This window comes from Halichoerus grypus, chromosome 4 (assembly GCF_964656455.1).
Source record: "Halichoerus grypus chromosome 4, mHalGry1.hap1.1, whole genome shotgun sequence".
Lineage (NCBI taxonomy): Eukaryota > Metazoa > Chordata > Mammalia > Carnivora > Phocidae > Halichoerus > Halichoerus grypus.
The window spans coordinates 71,425,179-71,450,325 of record NC_135715.1 but is presented as its reverse complement, the minus strand read 5'-3'; the positions used below and the strand labels follow the sequence as shown (position 1 = coordinate 71,450,325).

At 43.3% G+C, this 25,147-nt stretch overlaps 1 protein-coding gene across 11 annotated transcripts in view; it reads left to right on the top strand.

Moving 5' to 3' along the window:
* MTUS2 (microtubule associated scaffold protein 2) overlaps positions 1 to 25,147 on the top strand; it is a 584,469-nt gene that overhangs the window by 452,357 nt on the left and 106,965 nt on the right. For all 11 annotated transcript variants that reach the window (XM_078070524.1, XM_078070522.1, XM_078070516.1 and 8 more), the window contains one exon: positions 2,778 to 2,989. In XM_078070524.1, the coding sequence (XP_077926650.1) occupies positions 2,778 to 2,989 (212 nt within the window). The remainder of the gene's footprint in view (positions 1 to 2,777; positions 2,990 to 25,147) is intronic.

Genomic DNA, 25,147 nt, shown 5'->3' with positions numbered 1-25,147 from the left:
CAGGTGAAGCTGGCTGTGTGTCAGTCATTTTTCTTTCAACATAAGCTCTCTGTCTCCAAGATGGCAGATGAGCCCATGTATGTCCTCACACACCGTCCTGGGAATGGTGTGACATGTGGGTGGACAGGAAAGTAAGTGACAGAACAGTACTTCAGGGAGTTAACTATAGAAGTACTTCACAAACATTGACAGCACAAGAAAGAATACTGGTTTTGATGAGGCCCCAAAATATGCTGCTGACGGTAAAATGATTATTGGTCCAACACAGAGGTCTAGCTGATCTATTGAGAAAATGGCAGGACCCTTTTCAGCTAAAGCAATAGACAACTCCACAACCAACCTGTGTCTCTGGGTTTCCTTCCAATAAGCCTTATTGCTGGGGCCTGAGTCTTAGTCTGTGTTGTGACCATGGTTGGAGGCCAAATGCGTAACTAGCCAGGAGTCCCTAACAAAGATTGGTTTTGTAAGTGTCAGAAAGCCGCAAATCTTATACTTGGTGTGTTGATACCAAAGGCTGATGTTCTCAGGGGAACCTCTGTCTTAGCTCAGAACATCAGTTTGGTGGCCCTCTGAGTAGAATGTGGACTGTGTGTAGTGGTGTTCCGTAGAACACTGGATTTTGAGTGTGTGAATTAAAGCAATATCATAATATCGTGGGTATCAGTGAACACCAAGAATAGGATTTCACCAAATCCTTTTTTTATGTTGTTCATTTACCACTGAGTATCATTGCTAACCTAATACTAATGATAATGATGAAAATAATAGTAATAATAATAATAACAGAGTAAAAATCTGACAGCCAAAAACACACAACATGAGTGCTTACAATATGCACAAATTCAGAGCTGATTCTATATGCCATAGATTGCAATTAGCAATTCACTGAGCTAGAGATATCTTTTATTATTTCCTTTAGATTTCTAAAAGAAGTGCCTTCTATTATACATATATAAGATATATATAATGGTGTAGAGTACCTGGTACCTCAACACATTAATTAAAACACTAGAGTGTTTTATAAAATCACGAGCCACACCAATAAAATGGAAGACAGTAATCATGAAAAAAATCTGCGTTGGGTCTTAGGCTGTGTCTTAGAGCTTAATGCAGGCAGCAGTAAAATCTCTCACATTTTGTTGGTAATTATTTTTCTTTTGTTATCAGTATTGAGAATATTGGGATTGAGCACATATTAAGATTGATTTGCCTATGCCGTGCAAGTGAATTTTCGAGATAATTATGTATTCCACTATCATAAAGACCATTTTAAAGAAGCATTAATTTCACATTTTACTACTTCATTAAGCCATAATAGTTTAAGATATGTCATATGTGAGGTTGCTTTTTGCAATCTCTGATGATTTCTTAAGAAAAGGAAGATTTAATTAAAATTAGCATGGTTGCCGTTAATTTAACAATCAGAAGTATTTAGATCAGTTAACCATCTTTTCCCCTTAAAAGATGAGGCCAGTTGGGTGTTCAGTAGAGTAAGCCTGCCACCCTGCTGTGTCTCAGTGTATCGGGTTTGTGTTACTCCCTGATATTTTGGAGGGGGCAGGAGAGACTAAAGAACTTTTGAAATATTAAAGTTTGTTTATGATTGTGTGCTCTGTGTCCATGTCATGTTCTCTACTTGAGCAAAGGAAAGAATGTTCTTGGGGAATAGAGGTCCACCGTCCACCACCGAGGTTTTCTGTGGGTGCCAGGCTGGGTCTGAGCCTCACACCGGAAGCACAGAGGTTCTGAGGGAGACTCTGGCTCACCCTTGGGTCTTTGACTGTGATGCACTCAATGCATTGAGCTCTTCCTGGGGGCCTTGCCTTTAACCACACCCCCCAAGCCTCCACCTAATAGTCATTCTCCTTAAAACCTCCCCCACCCTGTTGCCAGCCCCAGGTGGAGTTTCTGGTTCCTTCCTCTGTGGCCTCACCACACCTACTGTTTGCCCGGCAGGAGCCGGACCTCAGAGGGCTTGTGGGCCATGGGAAGGAATGAGCACTTTGATTTTCCTGCAATGGAGCACAACGGCAGGGAGGGGTCCATGAAAGTCAAGAGCTGTTCTATATTCATAAAGGTCATTCTGGCTGTTGTGCAGTGAAAGATGAGAAGAAGCAGGCTTCCCATTAGAAGGTGGATGTTATGGTGGCTTGGACTGGACCTTTAGCCTGGAGGTGGCATGAGTGGTCACGTGGGGGGAATATTTTGGAGGACATCGATGCCTTAGGAATTCAAAGCCAGAAATCCCTGGAGCAGAGGTTGTGAGAGATATGACTTGATCCTGACATCAAAGAGAGGGTCTGTAGAGCAACCCTAGTAAGGGAGTGAAGGGACATGTAGGCATTTCTCCCGGATGCCCAATTCAAAGGTTGCTAGGTTCTAACTCTAACTTCAACCTGGATCGATTGATTTATTTCCCATTAGACATTTTCACAGAGCAATCCCCTTGAAGGAAAAAAACAAAAAACAAAAAACAAAAAACAAACACCTGCATCAATCTCTCTAAGCAGACTTAGAAGAAATGCAGGGAGCTGGAAGGAAGCTGACGATTTTGTCTCTTATTCTTATCCTAAGCATGAAACTCTGCACTGAGAACCACAGAAACAGAGCAAACATTTTAAGTGCCTGTCTGTTTTTTTCTCATCAGTACCTAAAATGACCAACCATGAGCAGTACCTTCTCGGCCACTTGCTCTGAATGAAATCCTTCTATACCCAAGAGCTGTTGTCACGTTTGGGATGACTGGTTTTTCACGGGCAACTGTTTTTTCTCTACAGGATACCCCAAACAGAGGACTGCAGTGCCCCGAAATGGGTTTTCCCCCAAGCCGGAGCTGCAGGGCCGCGAGGCCGAGCGGCAGCTGGTACAGCGGCTGAAGGAAAGGTGCCAGCAGCAGGCCAGGCAGCTGGGCCTCGTGCAGGGGGAGCTGCGGAGGGCCATGTGCGGCTTCCAGGCGCTCGCCGTGTCCACTCAGTACTTCTCCAGAAAGGTGAGGCCACGTTTGGTGAATGTCGAGGGGCTTTTTGCTGGAAAAGAGGGTGGTGATGGTGATAGTTGTGTGTGTGTCGGGAGCAGGGGTCTTAGTTTGGGTTTAGAGTTAGAGACTGATTTGATTTTCAGAAGGTCATACAAATCTCCAGCAGCAACATCTAATGTCCTGGGAGCCAAGTTTATACGTTATGTGTGAGAGAAATTAGTCTGGGAAGAATGATTTAGTAACCTTGATTTCAAAAGGGAGCGTTATGTAAAAAATGAAAGAAGATATAAATGAACGTTTTGAAGGTGAGATCTTTGAAGAGAATAGAACATGAGATTGTTTGCATTTTAGGGATGAAATGGCCAAATTCTAAAATTTCTGCACGTTTCAGATAAAAGGGAGGCAGGGCCACAGTGCTGTTCCGCTTTGGCTGTTGATGGGAAATGGAACGTGCCAGGTCTGGGGGCAACATGGCCGAGGAGTTGGGGTCACGCTCACAGTGTTCACAGAGCAGTATGGGGTGGACGGCATCCTCTCTGCTCCCCCTTGGTTTCTCTGAAAATGCAGAAAGTTGGTTTCTTCTCAGCAAATTAGTTATCCAGAGGCCTCTGGAGCCATCCACACACTGAGTCTGTTATTAGCCATGATGTAGCTAAGCTTTCCCACCTCTCGACAGTGGAGAAGGGGTTAACGGGAGCCTGGTGTCTGATGGAATGCATTTGTGTTCCCGCAAGAAACAGCCAAGGCATGTTTGGGGGAGAAGATGAACATTTACCTTCGAGGTTTAAACATTATGAATCAGCATGTTAAAAACCCATAAGGCATTTTGAGTTTCATATATGGACCTTCTGGTAACTATAAATGGGAGGAAATAAAAATACTTTGTAAATGCTCTCCAAATAAGAAAATGAACTAGCTAAGTGTCTGGCTACTTTAAAGAAGAAAAGCAGAAGAATGTTAAGTAGCACCACGTCCCTGGTTTTGTTTATCACCTGAACATTAAAGCATGGAGGACTCTGGCTTTTTATGACATCCTACAGCAACCCTTCCCCCCCCCCACCCCCAGTACAGAAGTCTGAGCTGCCTTTCTTTGTTGTTGTTTTCTGTTTCGCTTAAAGCTTTCAGCAGAAAGACCCAGTTACCAGTTTGTTGGTGTAGTGAAAGACAAGAACGGACTTCAGTTTTATCCATAGTATTAGCCTCTTTCCCAACCACAGTGTTCCCAATGAATGACCACTTTGAATTGTATACCTTCCTTTCTGGTCTAGTACCATGGGTATCAACCTTGGACAGCTCAAGTCACTCTACACCCACCCCTGTAAGAAGTAAAATTACAAACACATTTTTAAGGGGTCAACAAGGCCTGAGTTGCTGTGGTATATGTTGAGCAGTTTTCTTATTAGAGAGAGGCATGTTTTTTATTCTTTAGCTTGATGTGTATTTTCTACTGACTGTCAAGTCTTTAATAAAGAGAGGAGAACAGGGTTGTACATTGAAGTTCAATGATAACATTGATGTTGTTACTCTGCCCTTCTGGGATTACTCTTCCCATGCATCATCCAGTGTCTTAACAAATCCTTTGTTTAAATTTTAATGCCACTGTAGTTAACACAGAGTGTTACATTAGTTTTGGCTGTACACTATAGGGATTCAACTATTCCATACATCACCCGGTGCTCATCACGTAACCAATCCTTGGTGAAAGTTTCTATGGCTAGGCATATCAACAGACATTGATATAACATATTGGTAATATGTGCTGTGTTCCCAAGTTGGAACTTTTGGACCCCATTTATGGCATTATGGCAGAGAAGGGAGTTCCTGGGCAAAAATTAAGGGTTGGTTCCCCATAGTTATGTGGTTCTGTGCCCCGGAATATTTCTTGTTGGCCCACAGACCAAGAGTTTTATTTCTCTGCAGTATACACATGGCTCTTAAATCAGAGACCAAAAAGGTCTAGCAGGTGATTTGTAGGCATCACCTTCAGACCTCCCTACTCCTCGAGTTGCACTCAGCATGACATTCAGCAAGACGAATGGCAGACATGAATTTCATGTTCTTTTCAGTAAATCACAACCAGCAGCTCCAGACAGGCCTCCCAAACGACCATGGCATTTCACCTCCCACACAATGTGTGCTTTTCTGTCTCTCCGATCTCAACTCTCTCTCCAGATAAACCCCAGAACTAAAAATGGGCATGTTAAAAAAAAAAAAGTCTGTAGTTGAACATAAGTGGCTTACACAGAGGCTGCCATGTGTCCCACGTGGTTAAGATGGTTGATTTGAGAGTTTGCCCAGTCGCACCAGATTAGACCAGGAGGTGGGAGGCAGGGCGGGAACACCTAGAAAAATAGAGGCACAGCGACCAGGAAACTTCCGATGGGGGAGCCCTCTATTCCAAGGTCTCGTGATCCTGAGATGCTCGGTGTCACTCTCGTGGGAAGCCAGTGCATTATTCCGTGTGGGAGTATCCAGAGCAGATCATTCCAGCTCTGAAGAGCGTGACCCCCCCCTAGCCATCATGAAAAGGCAGTATCTCTTTTCTTTTCTGGTTAGGAGACTCAACCATGTGCCTTGGAAGTCTACTCCTGTATTGTTTCTTTTTTTTTTTTTTTAAAGATTTTTTATTTATTTATTTGAGAGAGAGAGAGAATGAGAGAGAGCAAGCACATGAGAGGGGGGAGGGTCAGAGGGAGAAGCAGACTCCCTGCCGAGCAGGGAGCCCGATGCGGGACTCGATCCAGGGACTCCAGGATCATGACCTGAGCCGAAGGCAGTCGCTTAACCAACTGAGCCACCCAGGCGCCCTCCTGTATTGTTTCTATACTGTAGCAGATCTGTCTGCAAAGCATGGCACGGGACCAGCAAGGAGTGAGCCCCGTTTTTGCCTCCATCTCCGTATGAGACCTTGAGCAAGCTGCTGCCCCTCTCTGAGCCTTATCACATCACCGAAAGGAATAATATCCTTGCCCTTGCTCTGGCTCCGCTAGCCGAGTCCCCTCTGACCAGTCATCCTTGAGTCTCTGTTTCCTTAATTTCAAATAGGGTTAATAATGCTTCACAACGTTATTGTGAGAATGTCGTAAATTAATGAGTGAAGTTATGTCAAACAATTATTGAGTAAAACCTGCTTTTTGAGTACGAGGAAATCTGACAAAGCCCTGCCCTCAAATATTTTACTCTCAGATGAATAAGACACAGACGAGACATACAAAGCTAAAACATAGTACAAACCACTCTTATTTCGCTATAAATGTACATAGAGAGTTTGGCCTGGGATGTACTTTAGGATAGAAATAATTTTCTAGTCTAGCTATTCAGCTGCTGCTATATACTTTTTTTCCAGAATGTGCTGATACCGTTAAGGATGTATTGGAAGTAAGTCTCAGTGTATGGGAAGTCAGTAGAAAAAAGGAATTAGAAGCCTAGATAAGAATCTTCCATTCCGGCCCCATGCTTTACGGCTCCTGGCAGAGCAGCTGTGAAAATTGTCAGCTGTGACAGCCTGAGCCCAGTGTCCAGGGACTCCAGGATGCCACATTGAGGTGCTAACATCAGCCTCACGCTTGCGTTGGTTCCAGGCTGCTCTGTCCCTGCAGCAAAGCTGGTCCTCACCACAGGCCAAACAGATAGGCTGAAATCTGTGGTGCAAGACCTCTGGGTGATGTAGTAAGGAGCCTGACTCTCGGACTCTGCACTTCTTAGGGTCAAGTTGAATGATTTTTATCTTTTTCTTGCTGCGTGGTTCCCGGGAATGCTACTCTTTAGCAGCCCCTGGTGGCCAACCCAGGAAACAATCCAGACGATGGTCCTGTATTAAGTGGTGTGCCTTGCCGTGTACCATCACGTTTTATACAAGTTACATCTGAGGCTGTATTTATTTTCATCTTATTTTTAGTAAGAATTATTATATTTATTCAATATTTTTATATGGATTTGCATCATTTTTATCTTTGGCTTTATAAATGTGATAGATGATGGGTTTTAATTGGTTTTTTTATTTATTATTAAATAGTTTAGGCATAAAAGACTTGAAAACTAATGTCAAACGTGTGTACTCTATAAGCTTAATAAAAACTAATAATGCATCAGCCTTTTTCCCCTGTATATATGTATATTGCTTTTACTATTTGACCTTATGTCACACAATAATTTTTTAAATAAAGAAGGTAGAAAGCACAATATCCAAACACCAATCATCTATATTTAATACTTACTAACATTTTGCTATATTCACTTCATCTGTGTTTCTGTTGTCAGTTAAGGGTTTATATTTTTAAATATAGTTTATATATTTCAACTTCAACTTTTCAACTCACTTTCGTTAGCAGATTTTTATCAATGCTGCCTCTACCCTATGAAAGTTTCTATGGAGGATTCAAAAAAGTAGAAGGCAGAACTCCTTAAAAACAGTGTCACTCCTGCTTATTGACCATCTCCAGTGTCCTATACACTTTAGATATATTTTATACGTATATATATGTATATATAATAGTATATATTGTATATATAATAATATATAATATGGTATACATAAGATACATAGGATATAGGGGCGCCTGGGTGGCTCAGTCATTAAGTGTCTGCCTTCGGCTCAGGTCATGATCCCAGGGTCCTGGGATCGAGTCCCGCATCGGGCTCCCTGCTTGGTGAGCTGCTTCTCCCTCTCCCTCTGCCTGCCGCTCCCCGTGCTTGTGCTCTCTCTGTGTGTCAAATAAATAAATAAAATCTTTTAAAAAAGATACACAGACTATAATATATAATTATATATAATATATATTTATTTATAATATTTATATTATTGTAACCCTCACAACAACCCTACCTGGCCTAGATATCATTCTCATATGACAGGTGAGGAAACTGAGCCTAGGGAGATTATGTACCCCTTCTAAAGACCGCATAATTAGAAAGGGAGGGGAGCCATGATACAAAAACAGGTTGTTCCATATTCAACACCCATGTTTTTCCACAAGCTTATGTGCTATCTCTTCCTCTGCCTCTCTAATCATCAAGGTGCTTTTAGTGTAATTAAGGAGAAAAAAACATAATTGGAAAAAGCAGAAAGTGAAACAGTTATCAAAAAGTCAGCGCCTGCACAGGATACCAGAAAACTGTCTAAGGCAATATTTAACCTGTTGCCATAAAAAAGGTTATGTGTGCAGGTGCAAGCCCAGTTATTGTGAATGGGAAGACCACTGTGGATGGTCTAAGAAGGGGTCCTGGAAGAGCCACAATGGACACGGGTGGGATTCTAGATGAGTGAAGATGAAGGAAGAGCATATGCATGTGTGGGAAGGGGACACTCAAAGTCTATTGTCTGCCAAGTGGTGTCCTCCTGCCTCTCTTTAAGCTCTCGGTATGGTAATGATTTATGAATAGAGACCTAGGCACTCAGGAATCATTTCTAAAATGCAATGATTGCTCTGTAACAGATCGAAAACTCCTCATAGTCAAGACCACCCAGATTCACCTTCATGCTCCAGAGCACTTAGCGTTGTTGTTTGGTCAGAGTAGGGTGTGTGCTAAAGGGGAGGAGAGAAAAGACAGGTGTAGAATCCCTTTGTAAAATAAATGCTTGCTGGCTTTAGCCATTTGTTACATTCAGATTTTAAAACCCAGGGATTTATCAGGATAAATGTCTGCCCTAGAGCTCCAAAAGCATTCGAGATGCCATTATACCTCCAACCAAAGGATTTTGTATTGCAGAGACTTTTCCATTGAGTGGAGCTCTCAGAGCTGAATCAAAATTGAAAACAGTAAGCTCTTTGTTGCTCCCTAAATCCTAAAAAATGACCATTTAAATATAGTGTTTTGTGTCCCTCTCCCTTACAGACAATGCCCTATGATTATCTTCTCTTCCCTTAATTTTACCTTGAATAACTTAAGGCTTAGAGAGAAGGCAAGCACTTCTGATGATTCATCAGCATATAACTTAGTGGGAAATGTTAGTGAAGTAGTAAATGGACCGTTCAGTGATTGCTGTTCTGGAAGAATGCTATATGTCACAAAAGTAAATGTGGCCACGGTACTTTGCTAGGACAACAGTGAGTGTTTGCTTTTACTTTCACAACTCTAGCTTAAGGAAATTCTTAGCATAGCCCCCAAAATATCAAAATATTCCCAATATCAAAGGGCAGAAATCCCCCCAACTATACTAAGCAGCTCTTTGAAGTAATAAGAACCCCTGGTGTAGGGTGTCGATAATGGAAAGCATCATGGTGGGTAGGAAATAAAACTTAAAATTGCAGAGTCTTCTCAACTTGTATGGAAGATCCCCAGTACTGGTCACTGATGAGAGCTAACTTCACTGATAATGATATAACTTTCATAATAAGAAAATAATAGATATTTGACTAAGGTAGAAATTGCCCCCATTCAGTTCATCTCTCTTACACTTTGTCATAAATAGTTTCCTTTTGTAAATTAAATGATACCTCTTTTGAATACAGATGGATGCCGAGGGAGAAGAAAGATGAGTTTCATTTGCTGCTTTTGAAAGGAAGCCTTCAGGCTTTCCCCAGTCCCTGGTTGGCAGTTGGTTAAAAGTGTTCTATAGAAATGCATGCCTTTAAAATATGCTGAGCTGTAGAATTTAGTGTCGTTTTCCTACAGGCCAGGGAGGCAGCCAAGCAGAGTGGAAATGGCACGTCACAAGGCCATGCCACTCAGCCTATCTAGACCCACGCCCTCTGACAAATACCACAGTCTCTGCTTCAGTGTCACTGGAAATTTACTTTAAAAGAAGTGAATTGCTGTAAACTCCCCTCCAAGTAAAAGCAAGTCTAATGAATGATAACTCTAAAGAAGAAATGCTGGGGAGATGGGAGATATAGTTGCCTCAGCTCCAAAACCTCTTTCCTGTGAGAGAGGAGTCTGTTAACTTTTCTAAACTTCAGTTATTTTTTTTTTTTAAGATTTATTTATTTATTTATTTGAGAGACAGAAAGAGAAAGAAAGTGTGAGCAGGGGGAGGGACAGAGGGAGGGAGAGAATCTCAAGCAGACTCCCCGCTGAACGTGGAGCCCGATGTGGGGCTTGACCTCAGGACCCTGAGATCATGACCTGAGCCAAAATCAAGAGGCAGACACATAACGGACTGAGCCACCCAGGTACTCCACCTAGACCTCAATTTTTCAACAAAATGGAGTAACTAAAGGTCCAACTTTGGGGACAAGATTCGAGTGAAGTGGCTTTCATGCTCTGGAGTCTGATTTCCTTTAGCTCCTCTAACTCTGTGAGGCAATGCCGTAGTTTAAATACCAGAACATGTTCAGCCCTTCCTGGGGTGATGGAGTACGCTTAGGCATTGCGGTGGCCCACTTAAAGTGTACCTGCTGTGTGACGATCACAGTCTAGAAAATATGTTAAATCATTTTTAATAAGAAGCTTCTGTGGAACATTTAAAGCATGAGGGAATGACTAAGGATATCACTGTCTTCTGCAGTGTCTCGGGGACAGTGCCAGCCAGCACAGAGAGATGGCGAGAGAAAGCTGCCTGATGAGGCTGAGCCCTCTCCTTGCCTCCTTTTGGCATCTGCTTCCTGAAAGGGGCAGGTGCCATGGTGGATTGTTCTGTCCCTTTCCATCTGGGGCAAGAGTGGGGAGCATGGACTGGTGTGAGGCACCTGTTGCCTGGAGAGAGTTAATGCTGAGAGCCTCCCTCCATGGCTCCCACCCCGCCTCCTCCTCAACACATGTGCAGTCTGAATTATGCCTGATTCCAAGGACACTTCACTGTCCACCCTGGCTGTTCTGTTTAATGCAACACCTATTTGTTAAACGGAACATTTAAAAACTACGTTTCAGACCCTGACTTCTAATTCCTGAGGAGATATACTTGCTCAAATCATGATGTGAGGGATGTCTTACTGTGAAGGGAGCTGCAGGAAGGAGCTATTCCTCCAGCCAGGGTCACGGCGGTCCCTCAGAGAGGACAGATGCTTGTGAAGTGGCCTCCAACAGCAATAATATTTCAGCAGGCAGAGCTGGAGGGATCCCATGCTGCGGGTGGTATAGCCCTGGGAAAGAACAGTTCTGTGGAGTGGGGAGAGTCTTTTGCCTAAAGTTTGGAGTGTGGGACTGACGACAGCCAGGAATGAGGCAGAACGGTTTGGGGACTTGAATAGCAAAGTGAAGAGAAGGGACTCTCTTTGGGGCACTGAGAGTTTTGGACAGAGTACTAAAGTGTTTGAAGCTGAATTTTAGGAAGATCATTATGGTAGCAGCATATGGGATGGATGGCAGAAAGAAAATTCCAAGCAGAGGAAATAATTAGGAGGCTCTGCTAATATTACTAATAATCCAGGCAAGAGGTGAGAAATAACAGGAGGAAGATGAGGGGTCTTGGTGGGAAGAAGAGGGTAGATAGAGGACCGAGGACCAAGGTGATGAGCCAACTGGGGAGCTCGTTGAGGCTCTAACTAGGACAAGACTCTCTAGAGGATGAGTGATACACCCTCCCCACCCCAGCCCCGACAATACCCAAGCAAAAATCACAACACTGTGAAATGTGAAGTGTTAAGAATTTAAGAGGTATGTGTGTTTATAGCCCAGAAATGTTTAAAGGGGTCATGGGTTCTCTTTTAAGTATCTTTGGAACTGCGTACTCTGTGTATCAGGGAACTCTTAAGACCCAGCTCCAGTGGACCTGTAGGGATGGGAATTTTTTCCCCAAAATATACTTTTAACTCAAATACCACATGTCCCTTTGAGATGCAGAAGAACTTGTCTAGAATCCCACTCCTCATTTCAGGAGCATCCTAGGTCTCTCTCACTCTCTCAGGAATTTCAGGTGGGAGGAGCTTCTGTTTTTATTTATATAATTACCTATGGCTCGGAATTTCTGCTTCTCCTAAATTAACTCAATTTGTGGATTACTGCCATTCTGCCCATGCTGATTATGTTGCCTGCAGCATCCCTCCATGCCTGGTATACCCTCTCCCACCCCCCACTTGGTTGATTTTCAAGATGCTTTCTGCTTTCTGATGCTGGGGTCTTCTTAGGGAGGTAAACATGTGTTTAGATATCAAGAGATGAAAAGGAAGCTCTAGAAAACTTGGGAGCCATTTATATAGAAGTGACATAGAAAGGGATGAGAGTGACAAGAGAGTGTATACAGAGGGACAAAGAAGACAGCGCTCCTGTGGGGGCCAGAGGAAAAGAAAGAAAAGAGGTGGTGAAAACAGGAGAATCCCACCTCACAGAGGGAGGAATTTCTGCAAGGGGGAGTGATTTATAATACCAGGTACCAGACAGTGGATGAAAGTGATACAGAAGTAGTTTGGAAGTTTCAGAGGAGTATCTGTAAACAGGTAAGGACAACCAGATTGTCCTGGTTTCTCGACACTCAGATGGTTTAGCCATTTGGGCTTTCTTCCTTCTACCTTGAAGCCGGGCACTTCACCCTGTGAGAAGTGGCAATGGTGACATCTACAGGGCATTGTCTGGAAGTGAAAGTCTGTGCCTAAAGAGACGAGCACGTGCCAAACACCGCCTTAAATTCCAGGGAATCTTACAGAGAGCAATTGCTGCCCTCCTCCCGCTCACTAACCTGTGAACTACAGACCTGCCTATTCCACAAACTTAATTGAAACTGGGTTTGAAATTAAAAACACACAACCACTTTTATTTTTCATTTTATTCCTGACAATCAAATTACTAAGACAGAGAGAAAAAAAAAAGATTTATGTTGTACACTGCAAGCAGTTTTCCTATGAGATAATTCATAAAAGCAATTACACATTACACAAACCCAAGAGTCAAACAGTCTGTATCTGTAATTCAGTCCCTGGAGAGAGGGAAAGCCCATCACTTCTGCTCTACCAGGAACAGAAAGATAAACATTTAAAATTCAAAAGTATTGAGACTTTATTACATTACAGTGTTGTCTTGGAAACAAAGACTTATCGTAAGTACCGTCTGTGCTAACACAATAGATAGGAATGATATAACTGCCCAAAGTATGTCCCTAATTTTTGTTTCAGTTGAAATTTATTGATTTTTTTTTTGAGGGAGGGAGAACAGGGGGAGGGGCAGAGGGAGAGAGAGAATCTCAAGCAGGCTCCATGCTGAGCACAGAGCCCAACATAGGGCTCAATCTCAGGACCCTGAGATCATGACCTGAGCTGAAATCAAGAGTCAGATGCTTAACTGACTGAGCCACCCAGCTGCTGCTTGTTTCAGTTTAAAAGAAACACAGAGACAGAATGATATATTTATGTTATAAGCATAAAGGAGGCCAAAGAAAAGGGGGGGGAAGAAAGAACAAATGCAATTAATAGAAAATTTACTAGAAAAGTGAATAGAAAAGATGGTAGATGTTAATCCAAGTCTGTCAATAATCACATTAAATATGAGTGGTCTAAACATACCAATTAAAAGACAGAGAGAGTGGGGCACCTGGGTGGCTCAGTTGGTTAAGAGTCCAGCTCTTAACATAATAATAAAAAAAAAAATCCATGGACCCCCCTGCAAAAAAAGAGTCCAGCTCTTGATTTTGGCTCAGGTCATAATCTCAGGGTCATGAGATTGAGCCCCCCATTGGGTTCCATGCTGGGTGTGGGGTCTGCTTCAGATTCTCTTTCTCCCTCTGCCCCTCCCCACCCCGCTCACACTCTTGCCCTCTCTCAAAAAAAATATAGTAAAAAATTATGTTTTAAAACTTAATTAAATGTTGTCCACAAGAAACCTAATTTATTCTTTTGTTATTATTTTTTTCGTTTGTGGATTTAATGGCAGGGGGCTAAGATGGGATGTGCCACTTGCTGTTTTTGCTTTTCCAGTGGTGAGGGGGCCCCCTGTAGGTGTGTTGAGGTGGGTGGGCCAAGAAGTGCAGAGTTGGGGTGGTGGTGGGAGGTAATGGGGCAGAAGAACTTTCAGGGGGACCAAGACACAGGGGACTGCTGGGCAGTATGGAAGTCCCTTCCAGCAGGTGACCAGGAATGTCAGGTGGCGCTGAGGCTGGTGTGAAAGCACCTGACCCCTTCCCTCCACTTCTGAGGACCTTGCCCATAGCCAGCAGGAGTGTGGGGTGGCCACTGGCCCACTGAGGCTCACCCACTCACAAGAAACCCAATATACATATAAAGACCCAGATTATAGGTAAAGGAATAGAAACAAACATCAATCTAGAATTCTATAACCAGGGAGACTATCCTTTAGAAATAAGGTGAAACAAAGTCTCAGATGAAGGAAAACTAAAAGAATCCTTTGTCTGCAGACCCAATCTAAAAGAACTGTTTAAAGAAGTTCTCCAGACAGATGGGAAATGACACCCATCCAAGTTCCAGAAGGAATTAGAACAATAGGAATGAGGAGCAACAGAAATAACAAATAGCTGGGTATATAATAGACTATACTTTTCCTATTGAGTTCTTTAAAATACAGTAAAAATGGGGCACCTGGCTGGCTCAGTTGGTTAAGCATCTGCCTTTGGCTCAGGTCATGATCTCGAGGTCCCAGGATCAAGCACCACATCAGGCTCCCTGCTCAGCAGGGAGTCTGCTTCTCCCTCTGCCTCTCCCCTCTGCTCGTGCTCTCTCTCTCTCTCTCTCTCCCTCAAATGAATAAATAAAATATTTTAAAAATTATTTAAAAAAGAAAATACAGTAAAAGCTGGAAACCAAAATTATCATCTAATGCGGTTCTTGGCATATGTAGATGTGTTTCACCAGATTACTACACAGAGGAGATTGGGCAGAGAGATCTATGTGGCAGTAAGGTTTCTTCATTCCACTCATGGTAGTAAAATATTGATTTTAATTAGTCTGTGAGAAGTTAAATTTGTGTATTGTAGTTCCCAAATCGACAACTAAAAACTTATGCAAAGAGACACGGCCAAAAATGCTATAAATAAATTAAAATAGAGTATGAAAAAATGTTCAAATAACCCTAAAGAAGGCAGGGTGATAGAAAAAGGAGAACAAAACCAGAAGGAAAAAACAGAAACAATAAAATGATAGCTCTGAATTTAAACATACCAATAATTATACTAAATTTAATGTAATGATTTCAGCAAACTAGGGCCCATTGGCCAAATCTGTTTTTGTACATAAGGTTTTCTTGGAACGCGGCCACACTCATTCCTTTCTATTCTCCCTATGTGTGCTGTCTCACTTCAGTAGTAGCGTTGAGTAGGGCAGCAGACTGTATAGGCCACAAGGTCCAAAATATTTATTATCTGGCTTTTTATAGTAAGCTTGCAGACCTTGGGTCTAAACACACCAACTAAAAGATCAAGATTGTCAAAGTATGTATGGAAACATGACCCAGTTATATGCTGTCAATAAGAAACTCACATATATATATATTAGGTTAAAAGTAAAAGGATGTAACATGGAACCATAGATCAAAAGGACACTGGAGTGGCTGTATTGATATCAGACACTGATATCAAGTAGACGACAGAGCAGAGAAAATTACCAGGGATGAAAGGGCTATTACATAATGATAAAAAGGTCAACTCACCAAGAAGACATACAATCCTAAATGTGTGTGCACCTAACAATAGACCTTTGGAATACATCAAGCAAAAATGGAGCAAACTGAAAGAGGAAAAAGAGAAATCCAAAATTGTGCTTGGAGATTTTAACATACCTCTCTCAGTGATAAACAGAAGCAGTAGACTGAAAATTAACTAGGATATGGAAGAACTGAATAACACCATCAACCAACAGGATCTTACTGTTGTTTATGAAAGACTCCACTCAACAGTAGCAGAATACACATTCTTTTCAAGTGGACAAAAATGGAACATTTGCCAAGATAGACGATATTCTGGGTCATAAAATGAACTAATTAAAAATAATTGTAATGATACTAGGTGTGTTGTCTGACTTTAATGAAATTACACCCAAATCAGTAAGAGAAAGATAAGAGGAAAATCTTAAAACATTTAGAAATTAAATAACATACTTCTAAATAACCCATGGGTCAAAAAGCAGTCTTTTATGTAGGGAAATTAGATAATATTTTAAACTGAAGGAAAATAAAAATACAACATTCAGAAATTTGTGGAACATGGCTAACATGGTGCTTAGAAGGATCTTTATAGCATTAAATTCTCAGAAAAGAAGAAAGGTCTCAAATCAATAATCTAAGCTTCCACCTCAAGACACTGAATGAAAAAGAATATACTCATAGCATATAGCACAATTATAGCACAAAAATACTTCAAAGCAAGCAAATGAAGGGAAATAATAAAGGTAGGAAGAGAAATCATTGAAATTGAGAACAGAAAAATAATAGAGAATCAATGAAACCAAAAACTGGTTCTTTGAGACAGTCAGTAAAGTTGATAAACCTATCATAAGGCTAACAAAGAAAGAAACTTAACAGCATTAGGCATGAAAGAGGGGATATTCCCATAGACTCCACAAATATTTAAAAGGAATAAGTTATTAACACATGGGACAACTTGGGTGATTCTCAGAGGCATTTTGCTGAGTGAACTAAGCTAGTCTCGAAAAATTACATGCTCTTTGATTCCACATATATGACATTTTCCAAACGATAAAGCTATCATGATAGAAAGTAGATTAGTAGTTGCCAAGAGTCAGTTGGGGGGTGGGGTGCAAAGAGGATTTTTTTTGACTGATGAACCTTCTATGTCCTGGTTTCAGTGGTAGTTACATAAATCTAGAAATATTTTAAAATGTATAGAACCATACACAAAAAAAAGTCACACACGCACACACAACACCATCAGTGTTACTGTGTGTTTAGTTTTTAAATAATTTTTTTAAAAAAGAAAAATGACAATTCATGTGATCATTTTCTTATTGTCCTTTGGGTCTTACTCATTTGAAACTTACAGAAAAAGCAAATGTATTTGGTGTTCAGTGGAGTGAATTTTCACTTCTCTATGGAAATAGGTTGCATCTGTAGTAAGACAGTGTGTGAAGTGTTCATTTGTGGTGACTAATATTCAAAGCATTTATTGCCCCTGATTTGGGCATCTGGGCACACAGGCACCTTCCCCATAGCATGCCACAGAGCTTAACGAGCACTCCTATTCTCAGCTTCACCCTGAAAAGCCTGAGAAACCAAAAAGATTTCAAAGGGGCAGAAATTAGTGTCTGACCTCCCATTCTCCCTCAATTAGAGGGCAATTAACCAAGCTAGAAAGGGGAAAGAAGGTTCCAGAAGAATCTCAAGATTCAGCCTTAGTCTGTTTGCTCCTGCCTCAGGGCTGAGTCCTAGAGGAGGGACTTAAACTCAGTGGAACACCCACCATAATTTGGGGGATCCCAGAGTGGCGGAGACCTTTACCTTGCTCGTCCCACTTGGACTCCTGGTAGTGACAAACCTCCCTGACTTCTCTCCAGCCACAGTAAAGGAGCAGAGGTTGCTGGAGAGTGGTAAGGGCAGAACAAGTCTCCTGCAAGCTTCAGTGGATAGAGAACACCTCCAATAGAAGATGGAGAAGGGGACCCGCGTGAATCCTACAACCAGAGGGCGCAGTCCTTCTAGGATTCTGTGAGGACAAAGCCAGGGACCACAGCCCTTTAGGTATAGTTTAACCCAGCAGCAGTGTGATGTGAAAGGTCACACTCCCAGGATCCTTCCAGAAGAGTCATAGCTCAAAGAGTGCCAGTCCATAAAGGAGATAGAAGGAGAACCAGAAGCCAGCAAGTCCCTGCTCCTACCGTGATCAGTGACATGAGTCCCCTGGGATCAACCCAGGGTGGAGCAGAGAGGAGAAAAAACCCAGGAGGGGGTTTTTATTTTTATTTATTTTTTTAATATATTTTATTTTATTTATTTGAGAGAGCACAGGCAGGGAGGTGGGGAGAGGGGCAGAGGGAGGGGCAGAAGCAGACTCCCTGCTGAGCAGGGAGCCTGACACAGGGCTCAATCCCAGGACCCTGGGATCATGATCAGAGCCGAAGGCAGACACCCAACCGACTGAGTCACCCAGGCGCCCCTGGGAGGAGGTTTTTAAACTAGAAAGTGGCTGAGTTCTATAAACCTAAATTGAGAAATGATGGGATTTGCTCTCACCTAAAAGCAACTAGATTATGTTTCCCAATACTGAGGAAAAATGGAGGCTCAAGGGTTGAGATTAAGGGCAAAGAGTAAGAATTTTTTTTAATACTTTTGAATTCTTGAAGTTCATATTTATAACATAACTTTAAAAAACTGTTCTAACTGAAAACCAGGAAAGAATAGTGTCAGTGGGTTTTGCCCTGGCAGTAATAGGTTCTAGCCTCCAGATGAGGTCCCAGAGCTATAACAACAGCAAAACCAGAGCTCAGAGAGGCTAAGTTAGCCAAGGCTGCACAGCAGAGCCAGGGTTTGAAGGCATCTGGCCCTCAACCTGTGCTCTTCCCTTCTGTTTCACCCCACTCTCACAGCAAGAAGAAACTCAAGGATAACCAGTGGCTCGTTCTCATGGGACCCCTGTGCCATGGCAGGGGAGGTAGAGGATGTGAGAAGGACACAGTAATGCTGAGATCAGCGTGGCCATCTGGTCCTGCCATGGGGCAGCTGTAAATCTCAGTTGACACTAGAGAACAGTCTCAGACCTCATCCTCACTGGCTCTCCAGGGAGCTGTATTGTAATTTGAAGTGACATATATTAACATTTGATTTAACTTCAAAAACAACAGAGTTGAAAGAGGGGAGTTCCCAAGAGGAAGGGGGATTCCCCCACCATCCTCATTTCTCTGTGAATTAGAGTTGGCAAAACCAGTGGGGTGTACTGTGTTGGCCGTGTCATAAACCTCTCCTTGTAATAGTTTAAATTGTTCTGCTAGAAAGTATGCATCTAAGATGGTTGTATGGGGCGCTCTGCCTTTATCAGCAAAGAAAAAACAGGGGTCAGTTTAGGCTGCTACAGAATCAATCCCATGCTGGGGATAGCTGTGACTGTCTGCTTTCGCATTCCCTTCAAGAAAAATCTGCCTTGGCTTTAGGAGAATTGAACATAGCGAGGGAAGAAAGAGGTGGAAGAACACAAATTAGAATTTGCAGCTGGCTAGAATCCTTTCTGCTGCTGCTGAAGCGAGGGTCCTAACGGGGCGGATTGATGGGCTTCTGCCCAGATGCAGGTGGTCGCTGGATTTGAGGAACAGAGTGGAAGCTCTGTGCCAGGAAAAAAAATCTGGAGCACATAAAGTAGACTAGACTGAGCGAGGAGAAAGTTTGCAACTGTGGCCAGCAAAGAAGAATGGCTAAAATTTCTAGTGCAATGAAACAAAGGGGTTTGATATTATGTAATCAGAAGCTACAGAGTTTATAGCATACAGCATAGTTAAGGATGGAAAATAACTTGCCAGAATATAGGAATTACTTACAGGCAGTGGAACTAAGAGGGACAATTGTACTGTTTCCCCATCGTTCTCTTTAGCTAACATTTATGTGTGCTTACCATGTGCCAAGCACTTGGGTGCGGGCTCCCTGCACCTAGTCCTGTTTAATTCTTTCCACAACCCTGTGGTGGGCACTGTCATTAGTAAGAGATGAATTGCTTTGCCTGAAATCACATAAGTAAGTCCTAACAGGATGAGATCTGGAGCAAGTTGACTCTCACAGTAAAGCCTGTATTCATCGCTGCCTTCTGCTGCCTCCTAGTAGTTTACATTTAGAATGATACTTATACGATAAAAGTGAGAGAACACAGCAGAGAAAGCACAGAATTGGGGATCAGAAAGCCTGACTCAACCCCGATCCTTATCAGCACTGTGACCTGGGAGATTCACAGAACCTCTCTCTGTTTCCTCATCTGTAAAATGAGACTCTTATGAGGGTGAATTGAGACAGTATATGTAAACATGGCTTGAATACGCTACTACTTCATGACAATGACTGTTTACTCAAACAATAATCATCAAGTGCCTGCTCTGGACCGACTGGAACTGTGCTTTGTACCAGGAATACAATACGGCATGAAGCAGACATGGTCTGTGTGCTCATAGAGCTCAGATTCTGGTAGAAGGATGGATCAAGTTGCCACAGAAATTAATATAAAAAGCAGTAGTGGCGTCTTTGACCTAGTCTGGGAGGTCAGGGATGTGAGCTCTGAGATTGAAGGAGGAGGTCAGAGAACAATATTGCCAGCATTGGGGTGGGATGGGAGGGGAGTGTGGCTGCATGCAAAAATCACCCCAGAGGGGAGGGGACATGGTGGTCTACAGAGTGGAAGGAGGCCAGGGGAGGCCAGTAGAACCCGAGGCTGGGAAGGTGGTGGACAGGACACACCATCCAGAGCCTAACCGGTGATGGAGATCCTGGTCCTTATCTAAGAGTAAAAGGAAGTCTCCGCATAGTGATCTGAGAAGACTCACATTTCGAGAACAGATGTGCAGGGAGACCAAACAGGAGGCTATGGAAGTAGTCCAAATGTGAGTGGCTGGTGGTGGCTGGGACCAACATGGTGGGCGTGGTGACAAAAGCCTATGGATGGCTGGAGAGATGTTTAGGAGGGAAGTTGAGTAGGGAGTGGTGATGAGTTGGAATGGGGTAGGGGCGCCTGGGTGGCTTGGTTGGTTAAGCATCCAGCTCTTCATCTTGGTTCAGGTCATGATCTCAGGGTCGTGAGATCGAGCCCTATGTCAGGCTCTGTGCTGGGTGTGATGTCTGCTTAAGATTCTCTCTCTCCCTCTCCCTCTGCCTCTCCCTCCCCCCCCAAAAAAGAAAAGGAATGGGGTAAAGAAGAGATAGCTGCCAGGGGTGAGGTCTAGATGTCTGGCTGGAGAGCCAGGTGAATGGGGGTACCCCTCACTGAGGTAGAAATGAAGAGACAAGTGGTCTCCACAGAGGTTCACGAATTGGACTGTCAGACAGGGAGAGTTTGAGGTGCTTCCGAAACATCAGGTGAAGATGTCAAGTAGGCTAAATAGAACCAGCCCTTTTAAAACCCTTGGCTGGGGGGACACCTGGGTGGCTCAGTTGGTTAAGCAACTGCCTTCAGCTCAGGTCATGATCCTGGGGTCCTGGGATCGAGTCCCACATTGGGCTCCCTGTTCAGCGGGGAGTCTGCTTCTCCTTCTGACCCTCCCCCCTCTCATGTGCTCTCTCTCTCTCTCTCTCATTCTCTCTCTCTCAAATAAATAAATAAAATCTTTAAAAACAAAACAAAACAAAAACCCTTGGCTGGGACACCTTGTCTGACATTTACCTTGTGAGGAAGTGACAGGGTGCGTGCTGTGGGCCTTCAGAGTCTGGGTCCACACAGCTGCTTCTTTCGTGTAAGACACAGAGTCTTCCCTTAGAGAACCGGCCTCATTTGTGACATTACATGAGCACATGACAATGAGAAAGCGTAAATCAGTGTGTGATGAGTTATCAAGTGCCAGTGTATGCTGGAAATGAGTGGGGCTGCTTCCTGGAAAAAGGGAGGCACCTGGCAGGCTGAAGGCCAGGTGGCAGAAAAGACAGTGACACAGCCACGTGAGCAAGAGATGAGAGAATGGACACAGCGCTGAGGTGGCAAGCGGGAAGGTGACGGGCTGGCCAGAGTGCAGTGTGTGCATTAGATGCTTTTGGATCACAGAGTCCAGCCACTTAACACAGAGATGTATTTGAAGATGAGACGTGTATTCTTAGAATTGGCTTTCTATTTCATTGGCTTCTGGTCTTAGGAAAGGACAGATCACTCACTGCAAATGGCAAACTCAAGTTCAAATGACATGAAAATTAAGAGTGTGTAGACATTTATGTATATCTTTGTTCCTCGTGCAAGGCTTTAGGCAGTTAGCAAAAATGATACTTTAAAATAGGCATGAGGGCCTAACGGAGATGATGTCCATTTCCACGCAGTCCCAGCTATGGGGCGTGGGGGCCCGCTGGGGGTGACTCTGTGATCACACCCAGAGACCCTGCATGGGAGGAAATGCACAGCGCTGCAGAACCAAGGCAGAAACATGTTTCTAAGGAAAGACCGCATAAGTGGCCCTTCTCAAATTTTCAGACACATGGAAAAATGTCTTCTGATTTGAATAAAAAGTACGTCAGTATAAAGAAGATTTCTCATTCTGGGGCTCTCAGCTTTGCACTCCTGCCCCATCGGCCCTGCTGTCTTTGTCCCCTCTTTCAGGGGTCAGAAGTGGCGGGGCCCCTGTGGGTTTCGAGTCCCTCAGAAGGTGTGTGTTTGGGAACAGAGTTGGTGGGGGGCAGCCGTGGGCATGGTCTGTGCTGAAGAGTGGCTTGCTTCCCAATCTGCCGGCAGAGGAGACACAGCACCTAGCAGAATAGCACTTCCAGGTCCCTCAACTTAACACTGTCCTGGAAAATACTCTACAGGCCACGTGCAGAGGGGAAGCGTTGGTCTTTAATTTCTAACTGTCCACTCTTGTCTGTCTCAGTAAAAGGAAAACTTACTTGTGCGAAACATACAAGGTAGTTCAGGGATAGCCACTTTGGGGCCCATTTAAAATAAGTTGACCTATATTGTATATAATTAAACCTCAAGTATGGGTTGCATTTTTTGAAAAATGCTTCTAAGCTAAGGCATACTCTTTTAGTGCACCACAGCAAAATTCCCAAAGGAGAAAAAATAATCTGTGTGTATTTATAAAACATCTCTTTGCATGAGTATATTTTGTGAGAGGTAAACAGCAAGGGAAATATGACAGCCAAAAGAATAATCATCTCTTCTACTGGAAGAGACTTTTTTTGATAACAAATCAAAGTAATGACGAGTTCCATTTACTTATCCAAGCCCAGTGGAAATCCTGTGTTCATCAGACTCCTGATATTATCTGAACTTTCTGATGTAACCATGACTTATGTCCGCACTCAATAAAAGTACCATATTTTTGTAACCCAAGTTCTGCTTGGGACGCAGAACTTTGCATGTGCATTCACACTCTGGGGACCGTTCCAGTCCATAGCGAGGGAATCCAAACAGTCGATGAGAGGAGCTAAGCCCAAACTGTATTCTGCATTCCCGTGTCCATTAATAGCCTGGGTTCCTTGAAAGCTGCAGCATTAAAATTAAGGCCTCTGCTATTTGTGATCGCCGAGCATCGTGTTCTCTATGGCTTTTCTCTTATCTCAGTCCTGACGACAGCTTGGGTACAGGAGGCCTGTCCAGCCACGGCTGCTGACATCACTCCAGGGACACGTACCACACACAGCCAGTGCCTCAAGACAGTCTCCTCTGCTCAGTCTGCCAGTCAGTCAAACATGGCAGCCCCAGGCTTGGACCCCAGCCAGCAATGCTCCTAGCCCTGCTCCTGTGACCAGCCTGTCTTCATTGAAGCCCTCTAACCGTACTTATTTCCAGCTGAAAACAGATTCCGACTCCTGCTCAAGTAGTGCTAAGGGCCTAAAAACATCTAGCTGTAGTTTTTAAAATACAATTAGGGGGCGGGGACCACTGTATCAGTTTGTAACAACTGTGTTGGGACCAGATTTTAATCCCAACTCCAGTTAGATTCATCCATTGCTTACTTTTTTCTTCTGTGTCAAAGGTGTGCCAGACATGCTGTTGGGGCTGCAGTGTCCAGGAGGGAACAAGACCAACACTGGCTTCCAGACTACAGTTTATCAGGATGAGATAAATTCTTAGCGCCATAAGGCAGGCTGAAAATGAGTCAACATTTTCAAGAAACACAAGGTCATTCTATCAGAATGCTTTCCCAACACATGTTCTTTTATGGTCCAACCAGAAGATCATTTCTGGTTTCAATGTCTCTCTGGCCCCTAGACTAACTCTTTGGGCCTGTTCCCGTCCTCTGAGCATTGATGGTGGGGCGGCCCTGGGTGCTGGACGTGCCACGCTCACAGATGACTGAGTTGCCCTGATCTTATTACCCAAGTTCCCAGGCAGAGAGTGGGTAGGAGGTAGAGATGTCAGGGATAACCAAGAGGGTTTCAATTGCTTCCTTCTACAGAACTTTTCTTACTTGTCTTCCTCTACCTTCCAGAAAAGGGAGGATAGAGAATTCCTTTAGCTCCCTGCCCCATCACATCCACACTTGGCAGTGGGTCCCAGTATCCCCCAGTACTGAAGTCTTTAGTGCAGGGTGCCTATTGCCGGCCATTGCTGGAGTCCTCCCTTTCCTGGTCTGTCCGTTCACACCAGCTTGGAGACAAATGAACTATAGGATAGAGCCACTGTGTGCCAGAGCAATCAGTGAGAGAATCACCAACACTCACAACGCCATCTCATCTAGGCATGAACCAAAGTGAGACATTTCCTGGTTTGCCAGAATAGAAGAACTGGTTTCCCACCAGTTCAGAGAGTCATAATTATTTTAGCTTTTGTATCAGATCCTTCCCAACACTTTTCCACACTGGGAAAGGTAGACGTGGCCTCAGACAGGGTACCCCACTTCACTACATACAGCTCATTTTATAAAGAAGCCTGTTATTGCATGGGGCCCTCACTAATTGTGAGAAGGATGAAAGAATTACCTACTTAGAATGCTTTGAATAAACAAATGGGTAGAATGAACAAATGAAAGGACACACCAAGGTGTAGGACCCTCACCAGGTAAAGCTTTCCTTTTGTGAAAAAAACAAAAACAAAAACAAAAAACACTTGCTCTGCTACTTGTTAAAACAGTAAGGACAATTTTATTCAGGACTATCGTGATAGATGTCATGTCTATCACTAGAGGGGAAAGAGACTGGACTGATTCCAAATACAACAAAGGTAGCTGGGAATTTATAGTCCAGGAGCAGAGTGAGGGGGCAGGGGATGGGAAACTACTAAGAGAAGACATCAAGGGCAGGAGGATTCTTGCTAAATGAACTTGACAGGATTCTTGGCTGAAGGCAGTCTAAGGCCAACAGGTGTCAAGGGTGTGATGAGAAATTTGATCAGATATGGAAGGTGATAAGATATCAGGGTAGGGGGTATTCTTGGGAAACTAATAAAGCATGATTCTTGCTGGCCAAAGGGTGCTAGGCAGGCTGAAGAGAGGGCCCACGGAAGCCTAGTCATAAAGAGGGCTCAGAAGAGCTGGACTAAAGTTTGGTCAAGGAGAGGGTTTTTGTCACTTTATATTTGTCAGCAAATTTTAATGAGGAGTTGAATTTTTTCTACAGTTTTTTATTCAAATATAATTAACATAGAGTGTTATATTCATTTCAGATGTATGTACATATAAACATATCCTTGAGCAACTGAGTCCAGCTACCCAATTACTCCCCTAAGAAGAGAGTAACTCCAGTAAGCCTGCATTCTAAATAAAGGTCTTAGAAATGGAAAAGGCATGG